General features: G+C 38.5%; 1 protein-coding gene across 6 annotated transcripts in view; it reads left to right on the plus strand.

Moving 5' to 3' along the window:
• RABGAP1L (RAB GTPase activating protein 1 like) overlaps positions 1–21,353 on the plus strand; it is a 651,588-nt gene that overhangs the window by 457,373 nt on the left and 172,862 nt on the right. For all 6 annotated transcript variants that reach the window (XM_047753890.1, XM_047753891.1, XM_047753893.1 and 3 more), the window contains one exon: positions 4,919–4,960. In XM_047753890.1, coding sequence (XP_047609846.1) covers positions 4,919–4,960 — 42 coding nt within the window. The remainder of the gene's footprint in view (positions 1–4,918; positions 4,961–21,353) is intronic.

Here is a 21,353-nt window from a genome sequence, read left to right on the forward strand (position 1 = left end):
CTTGTTACTGGAAGAAGATGGTGACCCATTCTTTCCACAGCAAGCTGTTTTTCTTGCTTCACATCCTGCAAACAGTCAACCAATTTTTGTGCATGACCAAAAAAAAGTTTGTTTTTTTTTATTTTGGTAGAAGTTACCTATTATCTTTCTCCTCTCCACTCTTAAAAAGTACTTGCCTTTATATGGGAAGAATCGCTTTAATCCTTTAGGAATTAGAGGACAGATTAAATACTGCCCAGCTAAGGGATTATTCATTCATTCATTTATTCCTTGAGCCATCTTCTCTAACTTAGTGGCTAAGAATATGACTTAGAGAGTTACACTGTGTAAGTTAAAATCTACTAAATAGCTCTGTGACCTTGGCCAATTAGTTTAACTTGTCTAAATCTTAAGTTCTTTGTGGGTTAAGTGTAATTTAGCATTGTTATGGGATTAAATAGGAATGCATTTTTAGTGTAATTAATTTAGATCTTGGCACGTAGAAAACATTCAGTGGATGTTGACTCTGACGTATTATCTGGCTCTTGAAGTTAGACCTCACGCTATAAATAATAAGTAGCTATAACAATGTGTGTATTATTTTTACTCTTAATAATTCTTCAAATACTTTAACTCTTTCAGTCCTAGTAGGAACACTTATTTACCCCCTCAGTAACAAACAAACTGCTACAGATTACATATTTCTGAAAGGGGGGGCATTTTGAAAATATGACATTTTTCTTTTTAAAATATATTTCAAAAAATATATTTCAACTCAATTAGGCAAAAGTTGGACCATGTAAGAGTCAGTGGACAATGAAATAATGGAGGATTTATTTCATATGGTGGCTTGGAAGAGTAAGGGGTGGCTCCCTTATAATTCACTTTATTGTTGGCTAGCAGGCTGAGACCAAAGCTTGCATTGACATTGTCATCTTAAAACCAACTTGTTTGTAGTGCCCAAATGCTAGACTGTGGAAAGTTTCAATAACTTAATGATATTTCTAACCGTATTCCTAAATAGGGATGTCTTACTTAAAACAGAAAAAAAATAGGAGTTCCCATCGTGTCTTAGCGGTTAGTGAACCTGACTAGCATCCATGAGGACACAGGTTCAATCCCTGTCCTCACTCAGTGGGTTAAGGATCCGGTGTTGCCATGAGTTGTGGTGTACATCACAGATGCGGCTCAAATCCAGCATTGGTGTGGCTCTGGCATGGGCCGGTGGCTACAGTTCTGATTGGACCCCTAGCCAGGGAACCTCCATACGCTAAGGGTGCAGCCCTAAAAAGACACACACACACACAACAAAAAAAGACTAAAAAATATTTTAAAAATTAAAAAATTAAAGAGAAAACAATAGATGTTTTAAAATATCTAACTAAGGCTGCTTTTTCTGCTTTCCTCTTAGGAAATCAGGATACATTTTGTAGTGAAATAAAGAATTTGATCAAATAGCAAGTTTTTCCTGATTTCCAACAACCCAGAGGTCTGAAAATAACTTTTTTTTTTTTGCAGAGTCAAGTCATACTATTCTACTAAGTAAACAGTATTTATTAAACTAAACCTTTAGTTTAAGGCTTGTAAAGTCTTTATTTTTCTTGATTTTAATGGATAATGTCTAGGTTTCAGGTCAGCAGGTACAATAATACTTTATTATTATGAATATATTTAAAGAGTTTACATATATAAATTTTTCTGATAATTAAAACTTTTGCTTCCCAAAGTTAACAAGAAATTATCAGCTTTTTATTTAAAACACATGCTAAACTTCTTAAGCACAGTATTTCAGACATAATGTAAGCATTCACTAACATTGCTGAGATTATCACAGTGAACTAATGTTAACTGTTGAAAGGCTATTGGCTCTACTAAATGGGCCCAAACAACTACTTTTTTTTTTTTTTGTTTATCTTCTATTTATTGTCAGATCTAATATTTTAATTCTGGCAACTCTCTCTCCTAACCAACCCCATCTAGCACATACTTTGTCTTTTACTTGGATTGTCTATAAACTATAAAATCATATTACCAAATTAATTCTAAGTAGATATGAAATTTAAATTTGAATAAATTTTTTTCTTCTTATTAGTGAGAGCTGATGCTGTTATTTAGAACATTTTTCTCTAGGTTCTTGTTTGTATTTTTATAGCTCAGTTGTCCAATAGTTTGACTTTGAGATAACAGAAGAGCAGGGTTTCTTACTTTCATTTGATGATGATTCTAGAAATTGGTTTAGTTACATCCATAGGGGAAAGAATAAATCCTAGAAAATTTGGACTAGCTAGTAAAGTTCAACCATTTGGTCATCAAGCACTTATTATGCACATTGCACCAGCACTGTGTAGCGGAAATGCTGTTAAATTACATATCAGAAGGCTTAGCGGATAATCTTAGCCTGCTACTAAATACATATATAACCTTAGGTTAGTCAAGTTCATATTCTGAAAAACAGGAATCATAACAGTTAGTTAGGTGGATCATTGAGATTTCACTCTTCTCGTGAAAGCAGGGAGGTGGGGGAAATGTTTAGCAGGGAGGTTGAGGACATAGCAGGGCAGGCTGAACAAGGAGTGGAACCACCCGAAGAGATCTGGGGAAGACCGGAGAGTGGGAGCCTGGCTTAGGAGAAGGCACCAGAGCATTACCAGGATTAGGGAAGAGAGACAAGAGGTGCTTCTATTTTCAGCAGTGACTCAAAAAACAAGAATCAGAGGGGCTATGGGTTTAGTCTTGATGGCAAAGTGACAAGCACTCAGGTTGTGAGGACTCACTACACCTAGCACTTGTGATGTGGGGGTGGGGAGAATATGGAGGAGAACCTAGGAGTGGGCAGCAGCTAGTGGGTGAGGACCCAACTTTAGATTAGGAAAGCAAAAACTGCCTAATTGTAACCCAAGTTTTTAAAATTGTTATTGTCGTTGGTGGTGTTATGATTCTTCTAGTGGTCTTTTTTTTTTTTTTTTTGTAATTATGATCAAAACCAGTCTATAGGAGTTCCCGTTGTGGCTCAGTGGAAATGAATCTGACTAGCATCCATGAGGATGCAGGTTCAATCCCTGGCCTCACTCAGTGGGTCAGGGATCTGGTGTTGCCGTGAGCTATGGTGTAGGTCACAGATGCAGCTCAGATCCCATGTTGCTGTGGCTGTGGTGTAGGCTGGCAGCTGTAGCTCTGATTCTACCCCTAGCCTGGGAACTTCCATATGCCACAGGCGTGGCCCTAAAAAGCAAAAAAAAAAAAAAAAAAAAAAAGCAAAACTAAAAGCTAACCTTCCCCCCAAAAAACAGTCTACAATCATTGCTTGGAGTAGCGATTGACTGTGTCAATTTGATTTTGTCCCCTGATTATACTTCCTACTTCTTTTGGTTTCTTAAAGAATTGAGAACACCCAAAACCTTCAACCAAAAATCTTAAGTTTGTTATTCATCCCTTCTACCATTACATCCTGTGTTTGGTAGTGAGATTGAAAGGTTAGCAAATTATGACAGAAATGAACTCTGAGTACCTGGTCCTAATCCCTGCTTCTGATTTTGGAGACAGTAAAAGGATGGTTTATTAGAAGTTCTTTGCACAACACATCTGATGCAGCTCCATATCCAAAAGGCAGATAGATTATATTTGTGACCAAGCTGAAAAGAGCACATCTGATAGACCCTGGACTTCTGGGAGATGTCACCTCAAGCTTGAAAAGGTCTTTCGGAGTTCCCGTCGTGGCGCAGTGGTTAACAAATCCAACTAGGAACCATGAGGTTGCGGGTTCGATCCCTGCCCTTGCTCAGTGGGTTAAGGATCCAGCATTGCCATGAGCTGTGGTGTAGGTCACAGCTGCGGCTCGGATCCCGAGTTGCTATGGCCCTGGCATAGGCCGGTGGCTACAGCTCCGATTCGACCCCTAGCCTGAGAACCTCCATGTGCCGCGGGAAGTGGCCCTAGAAAAGGTAAAAAGACAAAAAAAGAAAAAAGAAAAGAAAAGGTCTTTCTTTTCATGTATGATAACTTTCATGAAACGGAAACAGTGTATTCTGTGGCAATTTTGTTTCTGGCACTGCCATCCTAAACATTTATGATTCCTGTCTCTCAAGTATAACATCTCAACATCTCTTCAGAGTCACTGGGCTGAACTCAAAGTCAAAATTCAGCTCCAGCATGGCTTCTTGGCAAACTTCTTTATTCCTAAAGAAATTTTGCTCTGGTTTTCTGAACAAAAAGGACAAAGAAGTCTAGTAGGTAGCCCCTTATTACCACCTGTAGGTGTACAAGTACTCCTTTTAAGCAAGCACTAAAACAAACAAAAAATAAGAACTGTAGTAGAACAGTTCCACCCATACAATCTATCCTAATTATCAGCAACAATTTGTTCTTTGTTTTGTTTTATTCCATTTTGTCTGCCACTGGCAGTTTAACCGTATTGTACAGAAAGGACTTACAAATTTCAATTAACAATTTTAGACTTCAGTGTCACTGCCATTTTAAGGACTTTGACTTTTACAAGCCTTAGGCCAAAAATATATTGAAGAAAAATAATTTATTGTAAAAACAGTAATTTTATGTGAGCATTAATTGAATAGCACCTAAAATTTATAACAAACCTCTCAAAGAAGGAGAATGTCTTTTTAAAAATCTCATGGTTTTGGACTTGCCTCATGGCTCAGTGGCTTAAGGATCCAGCATTGTCACTGCTGTGGCTCAGGTTGCTGCTGTGACATGGGTTTAATCCCTGGCCAAGGAACTTCCATATGCCACAGTGGCCAAAAAAGAAAAAAAATCACATGGTTTGATTATTATTGTATGTGAAAATGAAAACAATTAGGGATTTTTATTAGAGACGTAAAGAAGGATTTTATTAAAAATTATGGAAATCTTGGGAAAATACTTAATAAAATAGTGATAGATGTAGCAGTATTGATTTTGACTTTTTGTTTTTTTTCTGTTTCAGGGTTTGAACATAATCTTTCATGTAGCCTTGGCTCTCCTAAAGGTAAGCCTGTTTTTAATGTTCAAGTTACCAAACTGACTTACTCCTCTGCCCTTTTAACTGGATATCATTCAATTTACAGCCTTTGACTCATTCTAGATTCTTGAACCCCAAAAACGACTTCTCTGAGAAGCTCTGATCCTCTCTCCTTCTCCCATTCTTTTTTGTTCCTGTTTGTTTCTTTTTTTCCCTTATCATCTATTTAATCTTGCCATCATAGCCTCTTTCCAGTAACATATTAAGATGTTTCTATTCATTCTAGTTGTATAATATGAGAGAGTTAAAACCTATTTTCTGTCAAAATGATGCCAGCATTTTTCTTAAAATACTTCTTACCATTATAACATCCCTGGCGGTACTTAAACATGTAATTGAATTATTAGAAAGCTTCTGTAATACACTGACTAAAAAAGAAACTGCTACATTTCAGTTTGAAGTTCTTTCTCAGATAGCTAGAAATTTATAAGACATGTTAGAATTCAATTATAATTACCTTGTTGGATTTTATATCAACATATCACTGCAGCTTTAAAAGTGTGGTAACAGCAAGACATTTGCTACAGAGTTGTTGAAAAGAACCTCCTTGGTTTTTGCCCTCCAGTTAAAGATGAAGTTCTGTTACTAAAGGTAATAATCCGTTTATAAAAGGATGCAGGCTCACCCTTTTCCCAGTAAAATGTAGTGGTTAAAATCGCAGACACCAAACTCAGACAGATTTGGTTCTAATTTCAGCTCTAGTGTATGACCTTGGGCAAATTACTCGTTGTACTCAGATCCTGAATTTTGAGATAATAAAGAAAACTAATATGTGAGATTGCTAAATAAGAGCATACATAAAAGTCCTTAACATACTGTCTAGAAAATTTTATTGTCCAGTAAGTAGTAGCTGTCATTATTGTGACTACAATTATATTCACAAGGTAATACAGAGTTTGTTACTGGATTCCTCATAATTATTCCAGATATCTAAAGCATAATGACTTGAATCTTCAGGGAACCTCTTGATATTCTAGGAGAGCTTCCATACTTAATCATTAAATATCTTGATCCAAAACAAAGGTATCTATCACATAATATGGGCCCTGCTCAACTCAAGAGGTCGGCTGCTGCTCCTTCCTTATCTTTTATTCTGTTAAGCATTTGTTTTTTCTGAAGTTCATAAAATGTAATTCAAGTTTTTCATTAGGTCATTTTTTTTTAACTTTTTTTTTTTTTTGTCTTTTCTAGGGCCGCTCCATTGGCATATGGAGGTTCCCAGGCTAGGGGTCTAATTGGAGCTGTAGCCGCCGGCCTACACCACAGCCACAGCAAGCAGGATCCAAGCCGAGTCTGCGACCTACACCACAGCTCATGGAAACACTGGATCCTTAACCCACTGAGCAAGGCCAGGGAACAAACCTGCATCCTCATTGATAATAGTCAAATTCATTTCCACTGCGCCACAACAGGAACTCCCTTTCATTAAGTCATTTAGAGTTTAGATATGAACAATTCATATGAAATTGAAATTAAGTTAAGGGAAATATTTTAAATACAGTAACACATAGGTCTTTGCATATATCTTTCAATGAAGTCATGGACCTCTACTTCTAGTTTTTTTTTTTCTTTTCTTGTCATTAAAACAAATCAAAACCAAAAGTTTTCTAAGTTGCCTTCTGCAGAGAGCTGGAGTAAGACTTTTAGAATGCTTAAGCAGTGAGGGTATTCTATAATTCAGACGAAAAACAATATTGAATCATAAAGTATATATAAGGAAGCCCAACAAAGTTCTGATTTTTCTTATCATGTCTAATTTTTTTTATCTCCAATATTACATCTTTCCCAAGATGCCTTTCCTCACTTTTTAGTGACTTTTCCTTACTAGTGCTCTCAGCCCATGCTTTGTCTGTCTTTTGAGGATAACTCAGGACTTCCCCTGTGTACTCTATGTCAGCCTAAAACTTGATTCATCTGATAAATTACCCTCCTGGTTGAAAGATTTGGAGGACTTGATTGTATGACTTTCACTTACTTTTGGCCATTTAAACCCTGACATGCCTGTGCGGAGGACATTCTCTGGCCGTTAGAAAGACTTTTGTGTTTTCTCTAGCAGTACAGGGACATTCATCAGATATTATCTGGAGAATTTGTCTAGTTAGAGAAGATAGAAAGGAGAGCTTTCTCACTGCTATTGATTTATAGTTATCTCTCTTGCTTGTTTGAATCCTGGGGCTGACCCAAGATAGAAACCGTGTATACAGGCTGCATTGAAGTGTGCTTAATTGATCTAATTGCCCCCACTGGGAAAAGGAATACCTCAAACACATATGGCTAACTTTCCCCTTCTAATCTAATCTGTCAGATAAAAGAATATAAACTTGTTTACATGAAAATAACGAACTTATTCAAAGTTCTTATAAACCCAGCCTAACAAATTTTCAGTATAGCTGCAGAGGGACTTTAGATTTCTCTGTATTTCTTGTGATAAGGGGAATCAGAAAAGGAAGGAACATTGCTGGAGCACTTGCTATGTGCTAAGTATTAGCTTGGGTTAAATCATTACCACACATTAAATGTCCAGGCAGTATTTGTAGGATAATCATAAATTTTGTTGGATAAAACCATCTAATTCTCTCCCTAGTTGATAGTTGAGGGAATCGAGGCCCCAGATTGCTTAAAGTCTGTTGGCTTAGCAAAGGCAATGCTGGATTACAATATTTTAAACAGCATAAATATAGGTGAATGTCTCTATTGCTCAGTATGGGTTTATAAATATCTACATTCTAAATGGGAGTTACTTTCTTTTGGGTTTGAAATGGTCTACTGGGTAACTAGAAAGCAATTGAGCTAAAAAGAATGGTTTGCTGAAGTAGATAGCATCATTAAATCATTTAGGATGTTGACAGTGTCCACTAGGTAGGTTAAATATATTCCCCCAAATCTAATTCAGTTACTGTATGAAACACTGTGTAGTCATAGCATGGTACATTATAATAGCTTAGAGATGATCAGCCAGAATCAATCTTAGCCAGTTCTCTTTGTATTCTCTCATGATTCTTTTTATTTCTGTGGTACTGGTTATAATTTCTCCTTTTTCATTTCTGATTTTATTTATTTGGCCCCTTTTTCTTTTTTTCTTGATGAATCTGGCTAGAGGTTTATTGATTTTGTTTATCTTTTCAAGTAAGTATCTCTCAGTTTTATTGATCTTTTCTATTTTTTGTCTCTATTTCATTTATTTCTTTTCTAATCTTTAATATTCCCTCCCTTCTACAAACTTTTGGCTTTGGTTGTTCTTGTTGCCTTTAAATGTAAAGTTAAATTGTTTATTTGATATTTTTCTTGTTTCTTGAAGTAGGCCTGTATTGCAGTAAACTTCCCTCTTAGAATTGCTTTTCCGGCATCCAAAGATTTTGGAACATTCTTTGAATTTTCACTTGTCTCAAGGTTTTTGAAAATCTCCTTTCCGTTTTCTTTACTGATCCATTGGTTGTTTAATAGCATGTTGTTTAGTTCCCATGTGTTTGTGTCTTTTCCAGCTTTCTTCTTGTAATTAATTTCTAATTTTGTATCATGGTGGTTGGAAAAGATTCGTGTGTGTGTGTGCATGCGCACGTGTGTGTGTGTCTGTGTGTGTGTCTGTGTGTGTCTGTGTGTGCACGCCCAGACTAGTGGTCAGATTGGAGCTGTAGCTGCTGCCTATGCTCTGAGACATGTAGGATTTTAACCTTCTTAAATTTATTAAGATTTGTTTTATGGCCCAACACATGAATTACCCTGGAGAATCTATTATGTGCACTTGAAAAGACTTTATTCTGCTGTTTTGGGATGAAATGTGTTGTATTTGTCTATTAAGTAATTCTGAACTAATGTGTCAGGCCAGTGTTCCCTTATTTTCTGTCTGGATGATCCACCCATTCATTTAAGTGGGATAATTAAAGTCCACTACTGTTATTGTATTGCTGTCTATTTCTCCCTTTATCTGTTAATATTTGCTCTATATATTTAGATGCCCCTATATTGAGTGTATTACTATTTACAAATGTTACATCCTCTTGCTGGATTGACCCTTTTATCATTATGTAATGTCCCTCTTTGTCTCTTGTTACAGTCTTTGTTTTAAAGTCTATTTTTTGATATAAATATTGATACCCCAACTTCCTTTTTATTTCTGTTTGTATGGAATCTTTTTCCACCCTTTTTCTTTTTGTCTGCAAGTGCTTTAGACTCAAATGTGTCTCTTATAGGCAACATAGAAAAGGTCTTGTCTTTTTTTAATCCATTCAGCTGGGCTACGCTTTTTTGGGGAGAATTTAGTCCATTTATATTTAAAGTAATTATTGATAAATACGTATTTACTATCTTCTTTCTGATTGTTTTGTACTCCTCTCTGATCCTTTCTTCTTTTCTTTCTCTCTTCCCTTGTGTTTATTAGTTTTCTTTAGTATTATATTTAGATTTCTTTCTCATTTTCTTCTGTGGATTTACTGTAAGTTTTTTCTTTGAGGTTAAAATGGGGTTTATATACAACATTGTATGTATATACCCTCCCCACATTTTATATTTTTGGTGACACATTTTACATCTTTTTGTTTATGCATCTCTTAATTATTGTATTTTTAATTAATTTTAATAATTTTATCTAAACTTCATATATGCTTTATAAGTAATTGATCCATTGCCTTTAGTATTTATTTTCCTTTTTTTTGTGTGTGTGTGATTTTTACTTTTGTATATTCTCATTATAAGTTAATGTCTTTTCTTGTTAGTTTAAAGAAGTTACTTTAACAATTCATCTAAGGCCACTTTAGTGGTGATAAACTCCTTTAGCTTTTGCTTATCTAGAAAGCTCTTAATCTTTCCTAAATTCTAATGATAAACTTTGCCAGGTAGAGAATTCTTGGTTGTCAGGATTTTTTTTTTTCTTTCACCATTTTGAATATATTACACCCCTCCTCTCTGGCCTGTAAAGTTTCTTTCTTTCTTTCTTTCTTTTTTTTTTTTTTTGCCTTTTTTGCCATTTTTTGGGCCACTCCTGCGGCTTGTGGAGGTTCCCAGGCTAGGGATCGAATCAGAACTGTAGCCACTGGCTTACACCAGAGCCACAGCAACACGGGATCCAAGCCACGTCTGCAACCTACACCGTAGCTCACAGCAACACCAGATCCTTAATCCACTGAGCAAGGCCAGAGATCGAACCCGCAACCTCATGGTTCCTAGTCGGATTCGTTAACCACTGAGCTATGACGGGAACTCCCTGGCCTGTAAAGTTTCTGCTAAAAAAAAAGTCTTCTGACATCCTTATGGGGTTTCCCTTATATGTAATACGTTGTTTTTCTCTTGCTGATATTAAAAGTCTCTTAATGGTTAACTTTAACCATTTTAATTATAATATGTCTCGTGTTTCTCTTAGGATTCAAGATATTTGAAAGTCTCTGGGCTTCCTGGGTCTGGATATCTGTTTCCTTCCCCCAGATTAGGGGAGTTTTCAGCCATTATTTCTTCAAGTAATTTTTATTGCTTTTTCTTTCTCTCTTCTCCTCCTGAAACCCCTTTATGTAAATGTTATTGCACTTGCTTTTGTCGCAGAAGCCCCTTAACATTTTCTCACTTAAATTCTTTTTTCATTTTGCTGCTCTGGGTATTCTCTCTGGCTTTGTCTTTCAGCTTACTGATTTGTGCTTATATTTCATCCATTCTGCTGTTGAACCCTTCTAGTGTATGTTTCATTTTAGTATAGTTTATGTTTGATTCCTTCTTATATTTTCTATGTCTTTGTTGAAGTTCTCACTGTGTTCTTATACTCTTCTCCTGAGATCAGTGACCATCTTTATGTCACTATTTTATGAAGAGAAAATGCTTATCTCCATTCCACTGAGGTCTTTTTTCTGGAGATTTGGCATGTTCTTGGTGTGGAACATACTCCTCCATCTCCTCATTTTGTCGGCCTCTCTGTGTTTGTCTGTGTGTATTGGGCAAAATGGCTATCTCCCTCAGTCTCGAGAAAGCGGTCTTGAATGGGAGTTTTTTTCCTGTGGCCCAGAAGCACAATCTCTTTTGGCCAGCAGAGCCAGACCCTCTATAGGTGTCTGTCATGTGGATTACATGACCCAGCTGGTTGTGATATGGCTGAGACTGCTGTGAGGGGAAGGTGGAGCTCCAGGTACTCACTTGCTCAATTGTGGCCCATTCTGCTGCACAGGGATAGTGGGGCTTGAGGCACTGGCTGACCTAATTTCTGTTGGGCTACTGAGAAGGAAAGGCAGGACTCAGGATGCTCACCTGTCCCAGCTCTGTGTGGAGTAGGCAAGGTTAAGAGCACTCACCCAGCCAAATTGTGGCTCATTTTCTGCGTGAGGAGGGCAAGGCCTAGGGTGCTCACCTAGTCCAACTGCAACTCCATCACTTCTCTGCTAAGGTGGTTTTGGGAAGTTCTACCACCCTGGTTGTGGCTCAGATTCTGCACAGGTTGGGTGGGGCTCAGGACGCCCACCAAGGCTGGTTGCATCTAGGCTACTGCATGAGGAGAGTGAGGCTCAGGACACTTGCCTGGCCCAATTGCGACCCAGCTGCAGCATGGGGGGGGGGGGGCTCAGGGTGCTCCAGTGCAATGTTGAATAAAAGCAGAAAGAGCATACATCTTTGTCTAGTTCTTGATCACATTTACCTTCTTTCAGAAAAGTTTTATTACTTAGATCTCCATTTCTGGATTACCACTACCCCTGCTAGCACCACTACCTTTTCCTGCCACATGTGGTAGCAGTTCAACCCTATTAGAGCAACAAACAGATTATTTGCTAAAGATCAAAATTGCCATTTGTAAGGAGTAGTCAAGTTTTCCCCCTTATTCTAGGGAAATGTCCATTGTGCCCTTACATGTGATTTTTGTGTTTGTCATCACTGTGATTCAGACTAGATTTCTAGGAAACTCTATTACTCTTTTTTTTTTCAGCTATATTGAAACATAATTGACTTTTAGGGATTTATTATTTTTAAAAGAAGAATCTTTGTATATTCTGGTTTTATGTAATCTACTTGCTCAATTTCAAGTTTTTTTCTCTCAGAGGTTATTCATTTGGCCCTTCCTGCTCCCTTTACTTCAATGTTGAGGTTTTAGAAAGACATAATTTCACATCACATGAGAAATAGCAAATATATTACAATACTTATTTTTTCTCTTGTTTAGCTTGTATATAAAATTTACATATCAAATAGAATCTAAATGCTTACCTGTAACACCACTCTCCTTAACCAAACTGTTCTCAGGTGGCTGTGGAGTGAGAGTGCTGAATCCTAACCACTAGACCATAAGGGCCAGCAGGCTTGATGTAGGTCCCCAGTCCTTGTCTCTTTAGAGAAAAAATTTGGCAGAGAGACTGAGAGTAGTGAGGAAAGTGAAGTGTTTATTAAGAGGTAAGATATGTGCAGAGAAGAAGTTCCTGCCGTGGCTCAGCAGTTAACGAACCCAACTAACATCCATGGCCTTGAGTCCATATTTGGCCTGACTCAGGGCTCTCCCCTGTGTTCCTGCTCATCTTTTAGCCAAGAAGAATTCTAGCACAAGGGTTTATGAGAAGTTGACAGGTTGTGCTAAGGTCTGGCACCCCTCCTTTCTCTGACCTCTGAGGGACCTTTCTGTGCATGTGCGGTTCAGAAGGTCTCCTTGACCTCAAGAATGAGAAACATGTGATTTTTTATCCTTTATCTAAGCAGGACTCAGCTCCTCCTTGCTCCTGCCGTAATTTTTATCTTGAAGTATCTGTCCACAGGGGACAGATTCTGGTTGCTCAGCCTAGGACTCGTCTATCGCTTCAAAACTTCCGTCATATCAGTAACCTGCTACTATAGGCCTGGTTTTTAGGTCACTAAATTTTCTTTCCAGAAATCTGTCTGGAATTCCACAGGAGAAGTGTTGGAAATTACAATAACTCTGGCTCGGGTCATCAGTGTCGGAAAGTGAGACACGTAGACAAGGAGAAATCTCAACAAGGCTCTTTACTTCTGCAGAAGGGCGCGTGCACTCCAAAAAGTGTGCGCATCAAACAAAGGACCCTCCCCTATTTATCCCTAACGCAGGTGATTTACCTGTCCCTTTCCCATTGGTCAGGTCAGGGCACACATTCTTCCCAGTTGGCTAATTTGAAACAAACTGTTACTGGGAGAAGAGGTAAGGAGGAAGGGGGTTGCAGGGTTGATTCAGCGGAAGCCGGAGCCAGAGCAAAATGGAGTAACCAAGATTTCCTTTAATAGAAAAGGCATTATGTTACTTTCCACAGAAGTAACCTTTCATATTTCTTATTTTGGCACACGTCTATACATTCCAGTTTACCCTGCTGTCAGTCAGTTGGATGCTCTCTCATAAGCCATGCCCTGTGTGTCCCACCCTGCTTTCTTGTTCAGTGCCCCTCGTACAGCCCAAATAACCTCCTGTCTATCCTTTTTTTAGGGCACCCTTGTTTTTTTCACCTTTAATAACCCGTCATTTTGTTAACTTCCACGTGTTATCCACCAACTCATCTACCATTCCCTACTCAAAACTCTCCTAGGACCCATGAAATGCATGGTATACTAATAACATTTGTTCACTTATTTGTTCATTCAGCAAATGACTTTTGCATATCTTTTGTGAGCCAGACACTGTGCCTAAGGATAGGGATATGATAGTAGACCCATAGTCCCTTTTCTTAAGTTGTTTTAAGTAGTATCAGACAGCCTTTATAATGCACATGAACAAATAAAATATCTCCTCACTTCTCTCCTCCCCCTCAAAAAAAAAAAAAATCCCACAATAGGAGACGGTCCCGATCTATTTTGTTATGTCATAATATTGTAAGTCCCTACAGCAATAGAACTCAGAGTGGTTTTTAAATGTTAGGGTCCTTAAGAATCACCTACGTCCCCAGGAATTTGTTTAAATTGAACATTTATGAATTCCTCCTCTCGCCCATCCCCCACCCTCAAGATCTGATGCAGGCAGTTCCAGAACCAGAAGGGCAGGACGATTCATGAGTTATGAAGAGCAAGGATTCTCAGACTCTTCTGTATGTAAGCATTAGCTTTAAACATTTTCCGATTCTGAGTTGTACAGAACAATTTCGTTTGAATATCTAGGTGGGACCCAAGCATCACTGTTTTTAAAACCTCCCCAGGTGATCCCATTGTGCGGCTAAGCATCAAACTTTCAAAATTGAATTATCCAAACAGTGTGGTAGTGAAGGAACAAGGAGGAAAAGAAAACACATGTGCCATTAGAGTTAGCATTCACAGTCAGACTTAGAAAAGAGATGGTCCTCATGTTCATTGCTAAGTTGACCGCTTTGTTTCTGTGCTCCTCCCTCTCAATGCCCATTTTTTAGGTTGTACCAGCTGCTCATTGGGACCTATAAAAATTACCAGTAGTTTCCTGAAGGGTGTGTTAAAGTGAGCTCCTTGAAAAGGGAAGCAAAGAAGTACCTGGGTTGGGGTGTAGATTGTGATTCAGCTAATTCATGTCGGATTACCAGGGGTTGCTTGAATCATAAAACCTAATTCGTAAGGTACAACTCATCCACTATTAATATCTTCAAATCAGGGAAAGAGTCTAACTAGAGAACCTCAAAATTCTAAAATTGGGCCTCGTTTATTTGAGAGTAAAAAGTCAGTTATTGTTTAGCTCTGTGCTGGCTGGTTAAGTATTCCTTTGCCCTTTCAAAGTACAATTCCTCTTTTCCTTTCTGTTGACACTGGAAAGAAGGATCAATTCATGCTTCAGAGGCTCTCTCCCTGCAGCACCATATTTGAATGCCATACAGGATTAAAGAACAAGAAGTGAAGAGCAAGACAACTTGAAAATAGAAAATGGATTTTAGTTCTCCCTAGTCTTTGATTCACCATCCTTGTTTAAAAAAAAAAAAATTGTTTCTGAGCTTGAAGATGGTGACCTAATGAAAGACTGAAAATAGAACTAAAGCTTCTGCAGCTGTCGTTCAGGTTACAAAATTAGAAGGCTACAGACCTGAGAAAAATGAAGCAACCCATAAACATTCTTTTGAATTTGCAGTGATTTTTGTGCCTTGGTTCATTTTGTAACTTCCATGAAGGAATACCTATTGCCCTGTTGGTGGCAGCAAAACCCTACTTTCTTGGAAATAGAGGCTAATATTTCCTCTGCATTTCCAACCTTGTGACTTACCTTTATATTGGTTTCCCCTTCCAACATAATTTATTGTTTGAGTGTTCAGTTTGTTTATTACTTTTCTGTATTGTGTCTTCAGTTTGAGCATAGTTTGGTTTTAGCTATCTAGTAAATGCTAAAACTACCAAAAAATACAAATTTGGGCTTCTAACTATTGCAGGATACTCAAGGAATTTTAAAACTTTTAAAGTTCCAGAAATAATACATTTTATGGATTAGGAACTTATATCAGAAAGATAAATATATCGTCATAGTACTATGTGTGTATTACATAACACCATAAATTTGTGAAAGTGATTTCTCGTTATTTATTTCTCATAACAATCAAAAATGCCAGGGAGGGAGGATGGTAGAATAAATGTACATGTTCCAAGTTGTCATAATTAATATGAATTTAATATATCCTAGGAAATAGGAAGTCGCCTGACAGAGATGGGAACAATAAAATTCAGTGTCCTCCTATTTTTGTGAGAAAGCTAAGTACTCTTGGCACAAACTCACTTAAGCTTTCCTCTCTTTTACTTAAAAAATCCCTCTCCATCTTCATCCTCTGCTGTGCTCCTTTGTTTAATGAATGTATGCTTGGCCTTCATTCCAAGGCTAACTTCCTGCTTGTGTTCTTGATCTCAACTTCGCTGCCTCCTTTTGGAGAAGCCTGTGGTAGTTGGTCAGGTCACTTATCCAGTAGACATTCAGTGAGTGCCTACTGTTGACAGATCTAGGGTCAGGTGTGGGAGCATCCAGACCTGACAGTGTGTATCCTCAAGTTGTCTTAAGTCTAATGGAGAAGGCAGACAGGTAGACAGTTATAATTCAGCAATTGCGCTGGACTTTTGAAAGGGAGCTTTGGGAGTCTTTAGACAGGGCATCAAATTCCCTCTGGGGGAACCAGGAAAGATTTTCCAAAGATGATTAAATGTTTTTGCATGCAGAGTGAACAGCATGCAAAAGAGGCATGAGGAAGAATGGCTGAGGCCAGCCCTCTGCTATGGTGCATTTGAGGGTGATGCATGGGGCTGAGGTTCTGAAGGGCTTTAATTACATTTCTGCAACCAATTTAATCTGGAGTCTTAAATCATCCATCCTTTCTAGCACTTAATTTCCTTATTTACAAAATAAGGATGAAAGAATATGGTTTCTGAGGCTCTAAATTTCTACCTTGCTGACTGCTAATCTTTGCTAAATGTGTGTGTGTGTGTGTGTGTGTGTATCATACACTATCTGTGCTACATGCAACTATTTCAGTCCTTTAGTGAGTAGATAAAAAACAGTTTATAATTATCACATTTGGGGAGCTCCCGTTGTAGCTCAGCAGGTTAAGAATCTGACTAGTATCCATGAGGATTCGGGTTCAATCCCTGGCCTCACTCAGTGAATTAAGGATCCAGCGTTGCTGTAGCTGTGGTGTAAGACGTTAGCTGCATCTCCGATTCAACCTCTAGCCTGGGAACTTCCATATCCCATTGGCATGACCCTAAAAAGCAAGAAAAAAAAAAAGAAGAAGAATTCATGGAGTTCCCATTGTGGCTCAGTGGTAACAAACCCCGCTAGTATCCATGAGGACGCAGGTTCAATCCCTGGCCTTGCTTAAGCAGGTTAAGGATCTGGCATTGCCATGATCTGTGGTGTAGGTCAAAGATATGGCTCGAATCTGGCGTTGCTATAGCTCTATAAGCTGGCAGCTACAGCTCTGTTTCAATCCCGAGCCTGGGAATTTCCATATGCTGCAGGTGCAACCCTAAAAAGCAAGAACTTGTGTGTGTGTGTGTGTGTGTGTGTGTGTGTGTGTATGTATAATTATCACATTTGTTATTTAACTCCTTGGCTGAAGTTAATCTTTGTCTCTCTTACAAAAGAGGATTTTCAGAGCAATATAATAAGATTGGATGCAAAAGAATAATCAGTCTGTTGCAATTAAAAATAAATACCAACAAATTATTTACAATCTCACTTAAAAACCCATTTTAGCCCCATCCTCAAATATGAACGACCCATTTGTCCTAAACTAGTGAAATGCCTTTGCATGCCTGTGTGAACATGAGGGTGTGTGTATAGTGCACGTGCCTCTGTTTTACCATTATGCTTACCACATGCTTACAGACACCCAAGTAATATGTTGGCTCTATATAAAAAAAATCTGTTGACCTATCATCAGTAATTTTGTAACTATGCAGCATTTATCATTTGTGGTGAACTCTCCAATGCATTTTTTAAATAATAAAATTAATTGTAATACACTCCTCATTTGTGGAGCACATAAAACGTGCCTGATGCTGTGCTTTTTGATTTTATTAAGACCGCTGTGCTGCAGCTATGGAAACACATTATCCTTTGACCCGATCTGCCAGGGCCAGGGATCGAACTCTCTGCAGCAACCCAAGCCACTGCAGTCAGATTCTTAACCCCCTGCACCACAGCAGGAACTCCAATGACACTGTGCTTTTAAACTAATCTTCATGACCTTTAATTTTTTTCTTTTTAAAAAATTGTAATAAAATATACATATATAAATGCGCCATTTTAACTGTTTCTAAGCATATAGTTCAATGACATTAAATATATTCACGTTGTTGTTCAATCTTCATCACCATCCATCTCCAGAGGTTTTTCATCTTCCCACATTGTAATTCTGAGCCCATTTAATAATCCCTCCCTATTTTCCCCTGCACCAGCACCTAGCAGCCACTATTCTACTTTGTGAACTTGGCTGCTTTAGGTACCTCATATGAGTAGAATTACACAGCATTTGTCCTCTTGTAAATGGAATATTTCATTCAGCATAATGAATGACTTTTAATTCTAACAGTAATTCCAGTAATGGTTATAATGAGTCGACATCCTAATATACAAATGAGGAAACAAAGGCTTTGACAAGTCAAATAACTTGGCTAAAGTCATTCCTTTTGGTGAATGACACACCAGACTCAGAACTGGGCCCATCTTACCATAAAATCAATATACTTAACTCCTAAACTGCATGTGTGTGTGTGTGTGTGTGTATGTGTGTGTATGTTACATGCTTTAATTACCCTATAAAGAAGAGATTATTGTTCCCATTTGATGCACAATCCCAGTAGCTCTCACCAAAAATTCCATGCTTTTTTTCACATTGTATAACACCGGGAGACTCTTAAATTGTAGTGAAATCAGCTTCCATTTCTCAAATCTATGTTAACATCATACTAGGAATGAGAAGAAAGTTTTTGATCCAAGTTCTCTGAAGACTGTGTAGGTGAGGAAAAAGTTTTCCCCAACCCTCTTAGCATCCTGGGCTGGATCTGAGCATTAAATTGACAAAGACAGATTAACGGAAGAAAAGCATACCAGTTGACTTAATATGTTTTACCTGATATAGGGATCTTCAAAAGGAAGCAAAGACCCGAAGAACTGGTTAAACTTGAGTGTTTTTTTATGCTAGGTTTGATGAAGAGAGGACAATTGAGGAGAAATATGAGAGGCCAAGAGAGATAGGAGTTAATGTAATAAACTGAGAAAAGCCTTGAGAGGCCTGTGTGAATTCTTTTCAGGATCCTTCTGTCTGGGAGATGAGGGTGTCTTTTTCCTCCAGGTGTAGGAAGGGCACCTCTCGCATAAGGGTCTTTTGACCTGCTTCAAGGGAGAAGGGGGTAAGGAGGTCAGAGGAGGAGGGGTCAGGAGAGGTCATTTTCTCAAACCCCTTCAGCTTAAAATACTCAGTATGCCAAGGTACCATATTTTGAGGTAGTGTGTTTTGAATGCCTTGGACTCCATGTTTAAAGATCGTCATCCCAGTTTTAAAATATCACTGGTTGAGGGAGGGGGAGGAAATAGGATGGACTGGGAGTTTGGGGTTAATAGAGGCAAACTATTACAGTTGGAAGAGATAGGCAATGAGATCCTGCTGTCTAACTTTTTTCACACTGATCTATAGCCAGTCATTTGTGATAGAACATTAATAACGTGAGAAGAAGAGTGTGTATATATGTATGACTGGGTCACTTTGCTATACAGCAGAAATTGACAGAATATTGTAAATCAACTATAATAAAAACATTAAAAAAAAAATGTCACTGGTTGAATAGGACAGAAACGGAGCCAGAGCAACTAGGAACCATTGTTATGTTGACAAGTAATTGAATTTAGGCTAATGAAAACAAACTCACTATCAAGAATGATCATGAGGGGAGTTCCCGTGGTGGTGCAGTGGTTAACAAATCCGATTAGGAACCACGAGGTTGCGGGTTCAATGCCTGGCCTTGCTCAGCGGATTAAGGATCCGGCGTTGCCATGACCTGTGGTGTAGGTTGCAGAAGCGGCTCGGATCCATGTTGCCGTGGCTCTGGCGTAGGCCGGTGTCTACAGCTCCGATTGGACCCCTAGCCTGGGAACCTCCATATGCCGCAGAGAGCGGCCCTAGAAAAGGCAAAAAGACAAAAGAAAGAATGATCATGAGGGTGTTCTCTTGTGGCTCAGTGGGTTAAGGATCCAGCATTGTTACTGCAGAGGCTTGGGTTGCTGCTGTGGCATGGGTTCAGTCCATGGCCCAGGAATTTCCACATGCTATGGGCACAGCCCAAGGAAAAAAAAATGGTCACAAAATTAAAATATCCTCTGCTCTTGACTGGCTAGAATAATAATATTTGATTCCTGAGTTCAGCCTAAGCCATTTCTTCTTTCATAGCCTTTAAGTTGTATGAAGTCATCCCTGAATTCTATTTAATGCCCTACCCAAACGCCATTTCTCTGCCCAACCATTGTGTGTGAGCTGATCATCGGAGATCATATCAAGAGTCTTTGTCAGAGGATGTCACTGCCCAATGAGTTTTTATTACCCTTTTTATCTGCAAGCTTTGCTGGTATTGCTTTTCAGCATGAAATAGACTAATTTTGTTCATTAAAGTGCTGACAGGGTTGATGACTCACTGTGGAAATCGATAGATATTATCACAATAGGATAACCAGTCAGAGGAAATTCAGGTGAAGTATATAAAAATTTATTTGGTACTTGGTTTGTGCAGGTTGAGAAAAGGTAAAAATATGCTCCTTTTACTGGAACTATAATAACCAAAAACTCAATAGACTGCTATTTTTTCTCCTTTGCTGTTTTCCTTTGACTAAGGAAATTTGAGTTTGGCATAACCAAATGAATTTAGGACAAAATCTTTTATTTGTGGTGTATTTAACTTTGATTAATTAGCATATGGGCTAAGCTGCTATTTAAGAAGAGAAAGAACACATGAAAGAGAAACCATAAGAAATACAGTGGTTTAAATTAGATAGTTTATTTCTCTCACATATGCATACCAGTCCAGAAAGAAGAAGACTGCCCAGAAAGGCAGGCATCCCAGCTCCATGAAATGACTTAGATTCCATGTATGTCTCTGCTTCACCGTCTCCTAAGATTTTGTCCTCATTCATGTATATGATTAAAACTAGATCGTTGCCATATCCAAGTTCCAGTTCAGAGAGAGGGAAGAAATTTAGTAAAAATAGAAATCAAACAATTTCCTTTTAAGCAAATAGTGAGGAATTTAAGTACATTACTTTTGCCTATATTCCAATGACAAAATGTTTGTTCAGGAGTTCCTGTCATGGCTCAGTGGTTAATGAATCCGACTGGAACCATGAGGTTGTGGGTTCAATCCCTGGCCTCACTCACTGGGTTAAGGATCTGGCGTTGCCGTGAGCTGTGTTGTAGGCTGGCGGCTACAGCTCTTATTAGACCCCTAGCCTGGGAACCTCCATATGCTGTGGGTGCAGCCCTAGAAAAAGACAAAAACAAAACAAAAAAATATTTGTTTGTGCCACACTTAGTCTCAAGGGAACTAGGAAATACAGTCTAGCTGAGTAGCCTTGTGACCTGGAAATTTTTTAGACAGCAATTAACAGTCAGCCGTAGTTTGCCTGGCCCTCTGACCATTCAATATCTGTGATCACCTTTCTTCCCAAATGTGAACACATTCTCCTTCCCAAGGGAGACATTCAAAAGCCCCATTCAGTGACTTCATCAAAGTCAAGAGTCTCTGGAGTTCCCGCTTTAGTGCAATGGGAAGAGTGGTGTCTCTGGAGGGCTGGGACACTGGGACACAGGTTCATCCCCTGGCCCCACACAATGGGTTAAGGATCCAGCATTGCCTCATAAGTTGCAGCTAAAGCGTAGATTGCAACTGTGGCTTGAATATGATCCCTGGTCTGGGGAACTCCATATGCTGTGACCAAAAAAGAAAAAAAGTCAAGGGTCTCTGGATAATGTGCAGTCCTGTC

Source organism: Phacochoerus africanus, chromosome 11 (genome assembly GCF_016906955.1).
Source record: "Phacochoerus africanus isolate WHEZ1 chromosome 11, ROS_Pafr_v1, whole genome shotgun sequence".
Taxonomy (NCBI): Eukaryota; Metazoa; Chordata; class Mammalia; order Artiodactyla; family Suidae; genus Phacochoerus; species Phacochoerus africanus.